The 14,166-nt window shown below is 57.9% G+C and overlaps 2 protein-coding genes across 2 annotated transcripts in view; one reads left to right on the forward strand and one right to left on the reverse strand.

The window, feature by feature from the left end:
- The window catches only part of LOC140468579 (calsequestrin-1-like), a 348,864-nt gene that overhangs the window by 215,902 nt on the left and 118,796 nt on the right, over positions 1-14,166 (forward strand). The window lies entirely within an intron of this gene.
- Positions 1,362-14,166, reverse strand: part of LOC140468484 (nicastrin-like) — a 66,093-nt gene continuing 53,288 nt past the window's right edge. Inside the window, exons 3-4 of the mRNA XM_072564565.1 lie at positions 2,550-2,621; positions 1,362-1,808 (exon numbers count right to left, since the gene is read on the reverse strand). Coding sequence (XP_072420666.1) covers positions 1,362-1,808; positions 2,550-2,621 — 519 coding nt within the window. The remainder of the gene's footprint in view (positions 1,809-2,549; positions 2,622-14,166) is intronic.

Raw genomic sequence — 14,166 nt, forward strand, 5'->3', positions numbered from 1 at the left:
CTGCCGCAGGTGAGGAGACGTGACTTCGGAATTTGGCCTTTGGCTCAGGGCTGTGTTTCTGGGATGTGATTGCACTCGGGTCCAGAGTGTGGTGCTGGAAAAGTCAGTGGACCCTCTGCTTTCCTTCGGGCAAACGTGAGGACTGCAGATGCTGGAAATCAGAGTCGAGATTCGAGTGGTGCTGGGACAAGGGCACTCTTTGCTACCTTCTCCCCAGCCCCTCCTCCCTCCCCATTCCCTGTCCACCCTGGAGGCCCTCTGCCTCCATTCTTGATGAAGGGCTTTTGCCTGAAACGTTGATTGTCCTGCTCCTTGGATGCTGCCTCTTCTAGCACTCGACTCTGATCCTCCCAGCATCTGCAGTCCTCATGTTCTCCCTGTCCCTGTCTCAGGGCAGTTCATTCGTTATCGCAAGTGTCTCCTTCGCTCTGCTCAGGTTCCCAAGAGGGTTGAGTTACTGTTGCTTGTGCTTCATCTCACATCGTGTGTCTGGGCTGCCTTCTTCAAATATTTTGAGGGGGTTCCCGTCTGGTCTGGACCCTGTGCCATCCTTTCTTGGAAGAGGCCGTTATTCTCGGGCCACAATGCAGTCTCACTTGAGACCCTGTTCAACTGTTGCCGCCTTGCTGAGTCTGAACTTCTGATCAGCTTTTCGGACGGCTCGCTGCTTCTGATCGCGAACCTCGTTGGGAATCCACGCTTCAGGACACCCAGATCCCTCTGCGTGCCAGAGCGTGGCGGCCTCTCACGCTCCCGTTGTGCTTTACCTGCCCAAAGTGGCCTCCGTCACATTTTTACGGCGCGTTCCACCTGGTGCCAGGCTCCTTGCTGGAAAGCTTTCCGGTCTGTATCGGCGCCGTTGGGAAACCGTGCCTCCTCCAACTCGAAACGGCAAGGGGTTGAGCGTCAACTGTGCGCACCGCACGAGGCGCCTTGCCCAAGGCTGAAGAGGACTCGTCGTGCCAGCTTGGTTTCCTGAGCACGTGCCAATCTTCCATTGGTGCCAACGTGTGACCCCAGCGCCGTCATTCCGAAACGACCGCCAACGTGGCCCCTCGTCAAATGCCATTGGAAAGGCTGGCCGCAGGACAGCTGACTGCTTCCCTTTGATCCACAGGGCATGATACCGCCTCCTGGAAGTCCAGCTAACTGTTTGAGCACGGTTTCCCTTTCACAAAACCATGGGGACCCTGCCCAATTACACAGAACCTCAGTAATTACCCTCTCGCAGCCGCTCGAAAAGCAGCTCCCAAGTTTTCCCCTCTGACGGGTGGGTGTGGCACCAAGATACGTCTGTGAACCACCATCAACAAACCAAGCTATCACCACATTCCAGACAGTGGGATCTTGCTGTGCTCCAGTCATTGCACTTCACTTCCATGGATGGAATGTGTTCCCAGACATCCTGCAGTGGCCATCAGGTCTTGGACATCCAAGTGCCCTTGAGGATTACTGCTGACTACAATGGCCGCATTACCACCCAGAATGCACCTGGCCAGAGAAAGCCCTCTATCGCTCTCACTGCTGGAACGGGACGCGCAGGAGATGCTGGGGGGAGGGGAGGGGAGGGGAGAGGAGGGGACTTCCTCAGTCACAGCGCTGGACTGGGCACAGCGCCAGGGTGGGGATGGCACAGACCTGTTGGTGAAGGCAGCTTGGTGGTCGGTCAGCACCACACCCGGAATGGACTGCTCCCGGAGAAACCTGTGGAAGGAGGAAGGTGGGAGGGGCTGGCTGTGATCTGGCTCCTGCAGGGTGACGTTTGTCCCAGAGGTGGCAGCAGAGAGAGACTTGAGCAGACTCTGGACCTGTCCAGAACACAAGGAGAGAGGTGAGACATTGGGGGAGTGGGGGGAGCAGACCCAGATCGAAAGGAGAGGGGATCAGGGAGAGGGAGCATCGGAGAGAGTGGGTGAGCAGAGTGACACGGACATGCATACTCACAGAAAGAGAAAAGAGAGGGTCAGAGAGCGAGCACACACGAGAGAGCGTTAGCGTGAAAGAGAGAGCACAAAACAGAGCGTGCGAGATAGCGAGCGCGAAACAGAGAGCGTGTGCGAGAGAAACAGAGTGTGTATAAGAGACCGAGCATGAAACAGGGAGCGTGCGAGCGGGAAAAGAGAGCGTGCGAGAGAGTGAGTGCGAAACAGAGAGTGTACGAGACAGTGAGAGAGAAACAGAGCGTGCGAGAGGGCGTGCGTAAAACAGACAAGTGCGAGAGTAAGCACAAAAGAGTGTGCAAGAGAGCGAGTGCGAAACAGAGAGCGTGTGAGCGTGAAACAGAGAGCGTGCAAGAGAGCGAGCGCGAAACAGTGTGTGAGAGAGCGAGTGCAAAACAGAGCGTACGAGTGTGAAACAGAGCGCGAGAGAGAGCGAGTGCGAAACAGAGCGTACGAGTGAGCACAAAACAGAGTGTGTGCGAGAGAGAGTGCGAAACAGAGAGTGTGCGAGAGAGAGCAAGCGGCAGCGTGAAACAGAGAGAGAGAGAGAGAGAGAGAGAGCACGACAGAGCATGAGCAACAGGAAGAGCCAATGAGAGACAGACATACTCCTCCTTCAATGCTGGAGTTCTGTCGAGACACCGGGTCAGTGTGAGCCCAAATCGAATCGGCCTGACCAACCTGAAATTCAGATCAGAACAAATCACAACAGAACCACATTCCACACAAATCCGACCCACTCTAATCCCACTCTCCCCCGTCCCGGTAACTCCCTGACCCAGTCTAATCCCACACTCCCCCGTCCCGTTAACTCCCTGACCCACTCTAATCCCACACTCCCCCGTCCCGTTAACTCCCTGACACACACTAATCCCACACTCCCCCGTCCCGTTAACTCCCTGACCCACTCTAATCCCACACTCCCCCGTCCCGTTAACTCCCTGACACACTCTAATCCCACACTCCCCCGTCCCGTTAACTCCCTGACACACTCTAATCCCACACTCCCCCGTCCCGTTAACTCCCTGACCCAGTCTAATCCCACACTCCCCCGTCCCGTTAACTCCCTGACCCACTCTAATCCCACACTCCCCCGTCCCGTTAACTCCCTGACACACTCTAATCCCACTCTCCCCCGTCCCGTTAACTCCCTGACCCACTCTAATCCCACACTCCCCCGTCCCGTTAACTCCCTGACACACTCTAATCCCACACTCCCCCGTCCCGTTAACTCCCTGACACACTCTAATCCCACACTCCCCCGTCCCGTTAACTCCCTGACCCAGTCTAATCCCACACTCCCCCGTCCCGTTAACTCCCTGACCCAGTCTAATCCCACACTCCCCCGTCCCGGTAACTCCCTGACACACTCTAATCCCACACTCCCCCGTCCCGTTAACTCCCTGACACACACTAATCCCACTCTCCCCCGTCCCGTTAACTCCCTGACCCAGTCTAATCCCACTCTCCCCCGTCCCGTTAACTCCCTGACACACACTAATCCCACACTCCCCCGTCCCGTTAACTCCCTGACACACACTAATCCCACACTCCCCCGTCCCGTTAACTCCCTGACACACTCTAATCCCACACTCCCCCGTCCCGTTAACTCCCTGACCCACTCTAATCCCACACTCCCCCGTCCCGTTAACTCCCTGACCCAGTCTAATCCCACACTCCCCCGTCCCGTTAACTCCCTGACCCACTCTAATCCCACACTCCCCCGTCCCGTTAACTCCCTGACACACTCTAATCCCACACTCCCCCGTCCCGTTAACTCCCTGACCCAGTCTAATCCCACACTCCCCCGTCCCGTTAACTCCCTGACACACTCTAATCCCACACTCCCCCGTCCCGTTAACTCCCTGACACACACTAATCCCACTCTCCCCCGTCCCGTTAACTCCCTGACACACACTAATCCCACACTCCCCCGTCCCGTTAACTCCCTGACACACTCTAATCCCACTCTCCCCCGTCCCGTTAACTCCCTGACCCACTCTAATCCCACACTCCCCCGTCCCGTTAACTCCCTGACCCAGTCTAATCCCACACTCCCCCGTCCCGTTAACTCCCTGACCCACTCTAATCCCACACTCCCCCGTCCCGTTAACTCCCTGACACACTCTAATCCCACACTCCCCCGTCCCGTTAACTCCCTGACACACACTAATCCCACTCTCCCCCGTCCCGTTAACTCCCTGACACACACTAATCCCACACTCCCCCGTCCCGTTAACTCCCTGACACACACTAATCCCACACTCCCCCGTCCCGTTAACTCCCTGACCCAGTCTAATCCCACACTCCCCCGTCCCGTTAACTCCCTGACACACTCTAATCCCACACTCCCCCGTCCCGTTAACTCCCTGACACACTCTAATCCCACACTCCCCCGTCCCGTTAACTCCCTGACCCAGTCTAATCCCACACTCCCCCGTCCCGTTAACTCCCTGACCCAGTCTAATCCCACTCTCCCCCGTCCCGTTAACTCCCTGACACACTCTAATCCCACACTCCCCCGTCCCGTTAACTCCCTGACACACTCTAATCCCACTCTCCCCCGTCCCGTTAACTCCCTGACCCACTCTAATCCCACACTCCCCCGTCCCGTTAACTCCCTGACACACTCTAATCCCACTCTCCCCCGTCCCGTTAACTCCCTGACCCACTCTAATCCCACACTCCCCCGTCCCGTTAACTCCCTGACACACTCTAATCCCACTCTCCCCCGTCCCGTTAACTCCCTGACCCAGTCTAATCCCACACTCCCCCGTCCCGTTAACTCCCTGACCCACTCTAATCCCACTCTCCCCCGTCCCGTTAACTCCCTGACACACTCTAATCCCACACTCCCCCGTCCCGTTAACTCCCTGACACAGTCTAATCCCACACTCCCCCGTCCCGTTAACTCCCTGACACACACTAATCCCACACTCCCCCGTCCCGTTAACTCCCTGACCAAGTCTAATCCCACTCTCCCCCGTCCCGTTAACTCCCTGACCCACTCTAATCCCACACTCCCCCGTCCCGTTAACTCCCTGACCCACTCTAATCCCACACTCCCCCGTCCCGTTAACTCCCTGACCCAGTCTAATCCCACACTCCCCCGTCCCGTTAACTCCCTGACCCAGTCTAATCCCACACTCCCCCGTCCCGTTAACTCCCTGACACACTCTAATCCCACTCTCCCCCGTCCCGTTAACTCCCTGACACACACTAATCCCACACTCCCCCGTCCCGTTAACTCCCTGACACACTCTAATCCCACTCTCCCCCGTCCCGTTAACTCCCTGACCCAGTCTAATCCCACACTCCCCCGTCCCGTTAACTCCCTGACCCAGTCTAATCCCACACTCCCCCGTCCCGTTAACTCCCTGACACACTCTAATCCCACACTCCCCCGTCCCGTTAACTCCCTGACACACTCTAATCCCACACTCCCCCGTCCCGTTAACTCCCTGACACACTCTAATCCCACTCTCCCCCGTCCCGTTAACTCCCTGACACACTCTAATCCCACACTCCCCCGTCCCGTTAACTCCCTGACACACTCTAATCCCACACTCCCCCGTCCCATTAACTCCCTGACACACACTAATCCCACACTCCCCCGTCCCGTTAACTCCCTGACCCAGTCTAATCCCACACTCCCCCGTCCCGTTAACTCCCTGACCCACTCTAATCCCACACTCCCCCGTCCCGTTAACTCCCTGACCCAGTCTAATCCCACACTCCCCCGTCCCGTTAACTCCCTGACCCAGTCTAATCCCACTCTCCCCCGTCCCGTTAACTCCCTGACACACTCTAATCCCACTCCCCCGTCCCGTTAACTCCCTGACCCAGTCTAATCCCACACTCCCCCGTCCCGTTAACTCCCTGACCCAGTCTAATCCCACACTCCCCCGTCCCGTTAACTCCCTGACCCAGTCTAATCCCACACTCCCCCGTCCCGTTAACTCCCTGACACACACTAATCCCACACTCCCCCGTCCCGTTAACTCCCTGACCCAGTCTAATCCCACACTCCCCCGTCCCGTTAACTCCCTGACCCACTCTAATCCCACACTCCCCCGTCCCGTTAACTCCCTGACCCACTCTAATCCCACACTCCCCCGTCCCGTTAACTCCCTGACACACTCTAATCCCACTCTCCCCCGTCCCGTTAACTCCCTGACACACTCTAATCCCACACTCCCCCGTCCCATTAACTCCCTGACACACTCTAATCCCACTCCCCCGTCCCGTTAACTCCCTGACACACTCTAATCCCACACTCCCCCGTCCCGTTAACTCCCTGACCCACACTAATCCCACACTCCCCCGTCCCGTTAACTCCCTGACCCAGTCTAATCCCACTCTCCCCCGTCCCGTTAACTCCCTGACCCAGTCTAATCCCACTCTCCCCCGTCCCGTTAACTCCCTGACACACTCTAATCCCACACTCCCCCGTCCCGTTAACTCCCTGACACACTCTAATCCCACACTCCCCCGTCCCGTTAACTCCCTGACCCAGTCTAATCCCACACTCCCCCGTCCCGTTAACTCCCTGACACACTCTAATCCCACTCTCCCCCGTCCCGTTAACTCCCTGACCCAGTCTAATCCCACTCTCCCCCGTCCCGTTAACTCCCTGACCCAGTCTAATCCCACACTCCCCCGTCCCGTTAACTCCCTGACACACTCTAATCCCACACTCCCCCGTCCCGTTAACTCCCTGACACACACTAATCCCACACTCCCCCGTCCCGTTAACTCCCTGACCCACTCTAATCCCACACTCCCCCGTCCCGTTAACTCCCTGACACACTCTAATCCCACACTCCCCCGTCCCGTTAACTCCCTGACACACACTAATCCCACACTCCCCCGTCCCGTTAACTCCCTGACACACACTAATCCCACACTCCCCCGTCCCGTTAACTCCCTGACCCACTCTAATCCCACACTCCCCCGTCCCGTTAACTCCCTGACCCACTCTAATCCCACACTCCCCCGTCCCGTTAACTCCCTGACACACACTAATCCCACACTCCCCCGTCCCGTTAACTCCCTGACCCAGTCTAATCCCACACTCCCCCGTCCCGTTAACTCCCTGACCCAGTCTAATCCCACACTCCCCCGTCCCGTTAACTCCCTGACACACACTAATCCCACTCTCCCCCGTCCCGTTAACTCCCTGACCCACTCTAATCCCACACTCCCCCGTCCCGTTAACTCCCTGACACACTCTAATCCCACACTCCCCCGTCCCGTTAACTCCCTGACCCAGTCTAATCCCACTCTCCCCCGTCCCGTTAACTCCCTGACCCAGTCTAATCCCACTCTCCCCCGTCCCGTTAACTCCCTGACACACTCTAATCCCACACTCCCCCGTCCAGTTAACTCCCTGACCCAGTCTAATCCCACTCTCCCCCGTCCCGTTAACTCCCTGACACACTCTAATCCCACTCTCCCCCGTCCCGTTAACTCCCTGACCCAGTCTAATCCCACACTCCCCCGTCCCGTTAACTCCCTGACACACTCTAATCCCACTCTCCCCCGTCCCGTTAACTCCCTGACCCAGTCTAATCCCACACTCCCCCGTCCCGTTAACTCCCTGACCCAGTCTAATCCCACACTCCCCCGTCCCGTTAACTCCCTGACCCAGTCTAATCCCACACTCCCCCGTCCCGTTAACTCCCTGACACACACTAATCCCACACTCCCCCGTCCCGTTAACTCCCTGACCCAGTCTAATCCCACACTCCCCCGTCCCGTTAACTCCCTGACCCAGTCTAATCCCACACTCCCCCGTCCCGTTAACTCCCTGACACACTCTAATCCCACACTCCCCCGTCCCGTTAACTCCCTGACACACTCTAATCCCACACTCCCCCGTCCCGTTAACTCCCTGACCCACTCTAATCCCACACTCCCCCGTCCCGTTAACTCCCTGACCCACTCTAATCCCACACTCCCCCGTCCCGTTAACTCCCTGACCCAGTCTAATCCCACTCTCCCCCGTCCCGTTAACTCCCTGACCCACTCTAATCCCACACTCCCCCGTCCCGTTAACTCCCTGACCCACTCTAATCCCACACTCCCCCGTCCCGTTAACTCCCTGACCCAGTCTAATCCCACACTCCCCCGTCCCGTTAACTCCCTGACACACTCTAATCCCACTCTCCCCCGTCCCGTTAACTCCCTGACCCACTCTAATCCCACACTCCCCCGTCCCGTTAACTCCCTGACCCACTCTAATCCCACACTCCCCCGTCCCGTTAACTCCCTGACACACTCTAATCCCACACTCCCCCGTCCCGTTAACTCCCTGACCCACTCTAATCCCACACTCCCCCGTCCCGTTAACTCCCTGACCCAGTCTAATCCCACACTCCCCTGTCCCGTTAACTCCCTGACACACTCTAATCCCACACTCCCCTGTCCCGTTAACTCCCTGACACACACTAATCCCACACTCCCCCGTCCCGTTAACTCCCTGACCCAGTCTAATCCCACACTCCCCCGTCCCGTTAACTCCCTGACACACTCTAATCCCACACTCCCCCGTCCCGTTAACTCCCTGACCCAGTCTAATCCCACACTCCCCCGTCCCGTTAACTCCCTGACACACTCTAATCCCACTCTCCCCCGTCCCGTTAACTCCCTGACACACTCTAATCCCACACTCCCCCGTCCCGTTAACTCCCTGACACACTCTAATCCCACACTCCCCTGTCCCGTTAACTCCCTGACACACACTAATCCCACACTCCCCCGTCCCGTTAACTCCCTGACCCAGTCTAATCCCACACTCCCCCGTCCCGTTAACTCCCTGACACACTCTAATCCCACTCTCCCCCGTCCCGTTAACTCCCTGACCCAGTCTAATCCCACACTCCCCCGTCCCGTTAACTCCCTGACACACACTAATCCCACACTCCCCCGTCCCGTTAACTCCCTGACCCAGTCTAATCCCACACTCCCCCGTCCCGTTAACTCCCTGACACACTCTAATCCCACACTCCCCCGTCCCGTTAACTCCCTGACACACTCTAATCCCACACTCCCCCGTCCCGTTAACTCCCTGACCCACTCTAATCCCACACTCCCCCGTCCCGTTAACTCCCTGACACACTCTAATCCCACTCTCCCCCGTCCCGTTAACTCCCTGACCCACTCTAATCCCACACTCCCCCGTCCCGTTAACTCCCTGACCCACTCTAATCCCACTCTCCCCCGTCCCGTTAACTCCCTGACCCAGTCTAATCCCACTCTCCCCCGTCCCGTTAACTCCCTGACACACTCTAATCCCACACTCCCCCGTCCCGTTAACTCCCTGACCCAGTCTAATCCCACACTCCCCCGTCCCGTTAACTCCCTGACCCAGTCTAATCCCACACTCCCCCGTCCCGTTAACTCCCTGACCCAGTCTAATCCCACACTCCCCCGTCCCGTTAACTCCCTGACACACACTAATCCCACACTCCCCCGTCCCGTTAACTCCCTGACCCAGTCTAATCCCACACTCTCCCGTCCCGTTAACTCCCTGACCCACTCTAATCCCACTCTCCCCCGTCCCGTTAACTCCCTGACACACTCTAATCCCACACTCCCCCGTCCCGTTAACTCCCTGACACACTCTAATCCCACACTCCCCCGTCCCGTTAACTCCCTGACACACACTAATCCCACACCCCCCCCGTCCCGTTAACTCCCTGACCCAGTCTAATCCCACTCTCCCCCGTCCCGTTAACTCCCTGACACACTCTAATCCCACACTCCCCCGTCCCGTTAACTCCCTGACCCAGTCTAATCCCACACTCCCCCGTCCCGTTAACTCCCTGACCCAGTCTAATCCCACTCTCCCCCGTCCCGTTAACTCCCTGACACACTCTAATCCCACTCTCCCCCGTCCCGTTAACTCCCTGACCCACTCTAATCCCACTCTCCCCCGTCCCGTTAACTCCCTGACCCACTCTAATCCCACACTCCCCCGTCCCGTTAACTCCCTGACACACTCTAATCCCACACTCCCCCGTCCCGTTAACTCCCTGACACACTCTAATCCCACACTCCCCCGTCCCGTTAACTCCCTGACCCACTCTAATCCCACACTCCCCCGTCCCGTTAACTCCCTGACCCAGTCTAATCCCACACTCCCCCGTCCCGTTAACTCCCTGACACACTCTAATCCCACACTCCCCCGTCCCGTTAACTCCCTGACACACTCTAATCCCACTCTCCCCCGTCCCGTTAACTCCCTGACACAGTCTAATCCCACACTCCCCCGTCCCGTTAACTCCCTGACCCAGTCTAATCCCACACTCCCCCGTCCCGTTAACTCCCTGACACACTCTAATCCCACACTCCCCCGTCCCGTTAACTCCCTGACACACTCTAATCCCACACTCCCCCGTCCCGTTAACTCCCTGACCCAGTCTAATCCCACTCTCCCCCGTCCCGTTAACTCCCTGACCCACTCTAATCCCACTCTCCCCCGTCCCGTTAACTCCCTGACCCACTCTAATCCCACACTCCCCCGTCCCGTTAACTCCCTGACACACTCTAATCCCACACTCCCCCGTCCCGTTAACTCCCTGACCCAGTCTAATCCCACACTCCCCCGTCCCGTTAACTCCCTGACCCAGTCTAATCCCACACTCCCCCGTCCCGTTAACTCCCTGACACACACTAATCCCACACTCCCCCGTCCCGTTAACTCCCTGACACACACTAATCCCACTCTCCCCCGTCCCGTTAACTCCTTGACCCACTCTAATCCCACACTCCCCCGTCCCGTTAACTCCCTGACCCACTCTAATCCCACACTCCCCCGTCCCGTTAACTCCCTGACCCAGTCTAATCCCACACTCCCCCGTCCCGTTAACTCCCTGACACACTCTAATCCCACACTCCCCCGTCCCGTTAACTCCCTGACCCACTCTAATCCCACACTCCCCCGTCCCGTTAACTCCCTGACCCACTCTAATCCCACACTCCCCCGTCCCGTTAACTCCCTGACCCACTCTAATCCCACACTCCCCCGTCCCGTTAACTCCCTGACCCACTCTAATCCCACACTCCCCCGTCCCGTTAACTCCCTGACACACTCTAATCCCACACTCCCCCGTCCCGTTAACTCCCTGACCCACTCTAATCCCACTCTCCCCCGTCCCGTTAACTCCCTGACCCACACTAATCCCACACTCCCCCGTCCCGTTAACTCCCTGACCCAGTCTAATCCCACACTCCCCCGTCCCGTTAACTCCCTGACCCAGTCTAATCCCACACTCCCCCGTCCCGTTAACTCCCTGACCCACTCTAATCCCACACTCCCCCGTCCCGTTAACTCCCTGACCCACTCTAATCCCACACTCCCCCGTCCCGTTAACTCCCTGACCCACTCTAATCCCACACTCCCCCGTCCCGTTAACTCCCTGACACACACTAATCCCACACTCCCCCGTCCCGTTAACTCCCTGACCCACTCTCATCCCACACTCCCCCGTCCCGTTAACTCCCTGACACACACTAATCCCACACTCCCCCGTCCCGTTAACTCCCTGACACACTCTAATCCCACACTCCCCCGTCCCGTTAACTCCCTGACACACTCTAATCCCACTCTCCCCCGTCCCGTTAACTCCCTGACACACTCTAATCCCACACTCCCCCGTCCCGTTAACTCCCTGACACACTCTAATCCCACACTCCCCCGTCCCGTTAACTCCCTGACCCACTCTAATCCCACACTCCCCCGTCCCGTTAACTCCCTGACACACTCTAATCCCACTCTCCCCCGTCCCGTTAACTCCCTGACCCACTCTAATCCCACACTCCCCCGTCCCGTTAACTCCCTGACCCAGTCTAATCCCACACTCCCCCGTCCCGTTAACTCCCTGACCCACTCTAATCCCACACTCCCCCGTCCCGTTAACTCCCTGACCCACTCTAATCCCACACTCCCCCGTCCCGTTAACTCCCTGACACACTCTAATCCCACACTCCCCCGTCCCGTTAACTCCCTGACACACACTAATCCCACACTCCCCCGTCCCGTTAACTCCCTGACACACTCTAATCCCACACTCCCCCGTCCCGTTAACTCCCTGACACACACTAATCCCACACTCCCCTGTCCCGTTAACTCCCTGACACACTCTAATCCCACACTCCCCCGTCCCGTTAACTCCCTGACACACTCTAATCCCACACTCCCCCGTCCCGTTAACTCCCTGACCCAGTCTAATCCCACACTCCCCCGTCCCGTTAACTCCCTGACACACTCTAATCCCACACTCCCCCGTCCCGTTAACTCCCTGACCCAGTCTAATCCCACACTCCCCCGTCCCGTTAACTCCCTGACCCAGTCTAATCCCACACTCCCCCGTCCCGTTAACTCCCTGACCCAGTCTAATCCCACACTCCCCCGTCCCGTTAACTCCCTGACCCAGTCTAATCCCACACTCCCCCGTCCCGTTAACTCCCTGACCCAGTCTAATCCCACTCTCCCCCGTCCCGTTAACTCCCTGACACACTCTAATCCCACACTCCCCCGTCCCGTTAACTCCCTGACACACTCTAATCCCACACTCCCCCGTCCCGTTAACTCCCTGACCCACTCTAATCCCACACTCCCCCGTCCCGTTAACTCCCTGACCCACTCTAATCCCACACTCCCCCGTCCCGTTAACTCCCTGACACACTCTAATCCCACACTCCCCCGTCCCGGTAACTCCCTGACACACTCTAATCCCACACTCCCCCGTCCCGTTAACTCCCTGACCCAGTCTAATCCCACTCTCCCCCGTCCCGTTAACTCCCTGACACACTCTAATCCCACACTCCCCCGTCCCGTTAACTCCCTGACACACTCTAATCCCACTCTCCCCCGTCCCGTTAACTCCCTGACCCAGTCTAATCCCACACTCCCCCGTCCCGTTAACTCCCTGACACACTCTAATCCCACACTCCCCCGTCCCGTTAACTCCCTGACCCAGTCTAATCCCACACTCCCCCGTCCCGTTAACTCCCTGACCCACTCTAATCCCACTCTCCCCCGTCCCGTTAACTCCCTGACACACTCTAATCCCACTCTCCCCCGTCCCGTTAACTCCCTGACACACTCTAATCCCACACTCCCCCGTCCCGGTAACTCCCTGACACACTCTAATCCCACACTCCCCCGTCCCGTTAACTCCCTGACACACTCTAATCCCACACTCCCCCGTCCCGGTAACTCCCTGACACACTCTAATCCCACACTCCCCCGTCCCGTTAACTCCCTGACACACTCTAATCCCACACTCCCCCGTCCCGTTAACTCCCTGACCCAGTCTAATCCCACACTCCCCCGTCCCGTTAACTCCCTGACCCAGTCTAATCCCACACTCCCCCGTCCCGTTAACTCCCTGACACACTCTAATCCCACACTCCCCCGTCCCGTTAACTCCCTGACCCAGTCTAATCCCACACTCCCCCGTCCCGTTAACTCCCTGACACACTCTAATCCCACACTCCCCCGTCCCGTTAACTCCCTGACCCAGTCTAATCCCACACTCCCCCGTCCCGTTAACTCCCTGACACACTCTAATCCCACACTCCCCCGTCCCGTTAACTCCCTGACCCAGTCTAATCCCACACTCCCCCGTCCCGTTAACTCCCTGACACACTCTAATCCCACACTCCCCCGTCCCGTTAACTCCCTGACCCAGTCTAATCCCACACTCCCCCGTCCCGTTAACTCCCTGACCCAGTCTAATCCCACACTCCCCCGTCCCGTTAACTCCCTGACCCAGTCTAATCCCACTCTCCCCCGTCCCGTTAACTCCCTGACCCAGTCTAATCCCACACTCCCCCGTCCCGTTAACTCCCTGACCCAGTCTAATCCCACACTCCCCCGTCCCGTTAACTCCCTGACCCAGTCTAATCCCACACTCCCCCGTCCCGGTAACTCCCTGACACACTCTAATCCCACACTCCCCCGTCCCGTTAACTCCCTGACACACTCTAATCCCACACTCCCCCGTCCCGTTAACTCCCTGACACACTCTAATCCCACACTCCCCCGTCCCGTTAACTCCTTGACACACTCTAATCCCACACTCCCCCGTCCCGTTAACTCCCTGACCCACTCTAATCCCACACTCCCCCGTCCCGTTAACTCCCTGACACACTCTAATCCCACACTCCCCCGTCCCGTTAACTCCTTGACACACTCTAATCCCACACTCCCCCGTCC

This window comes from Chiloscyllium punctatum, chromosome 47 (assembly GCF_047496795.1).
Source record: "Chiloscyllium punctatum isolate Juve2018m chromosome 47, sChiPun1.3, whole genome shotgun sequence".
Taxonomy (NCBI): Eukaryota; Metazoa; Chordata; class Chondrichthyes; order Orectolobiformes; family Hemiscylliidae; genus Chiloscyllium; species Chiloscyllium punctatum.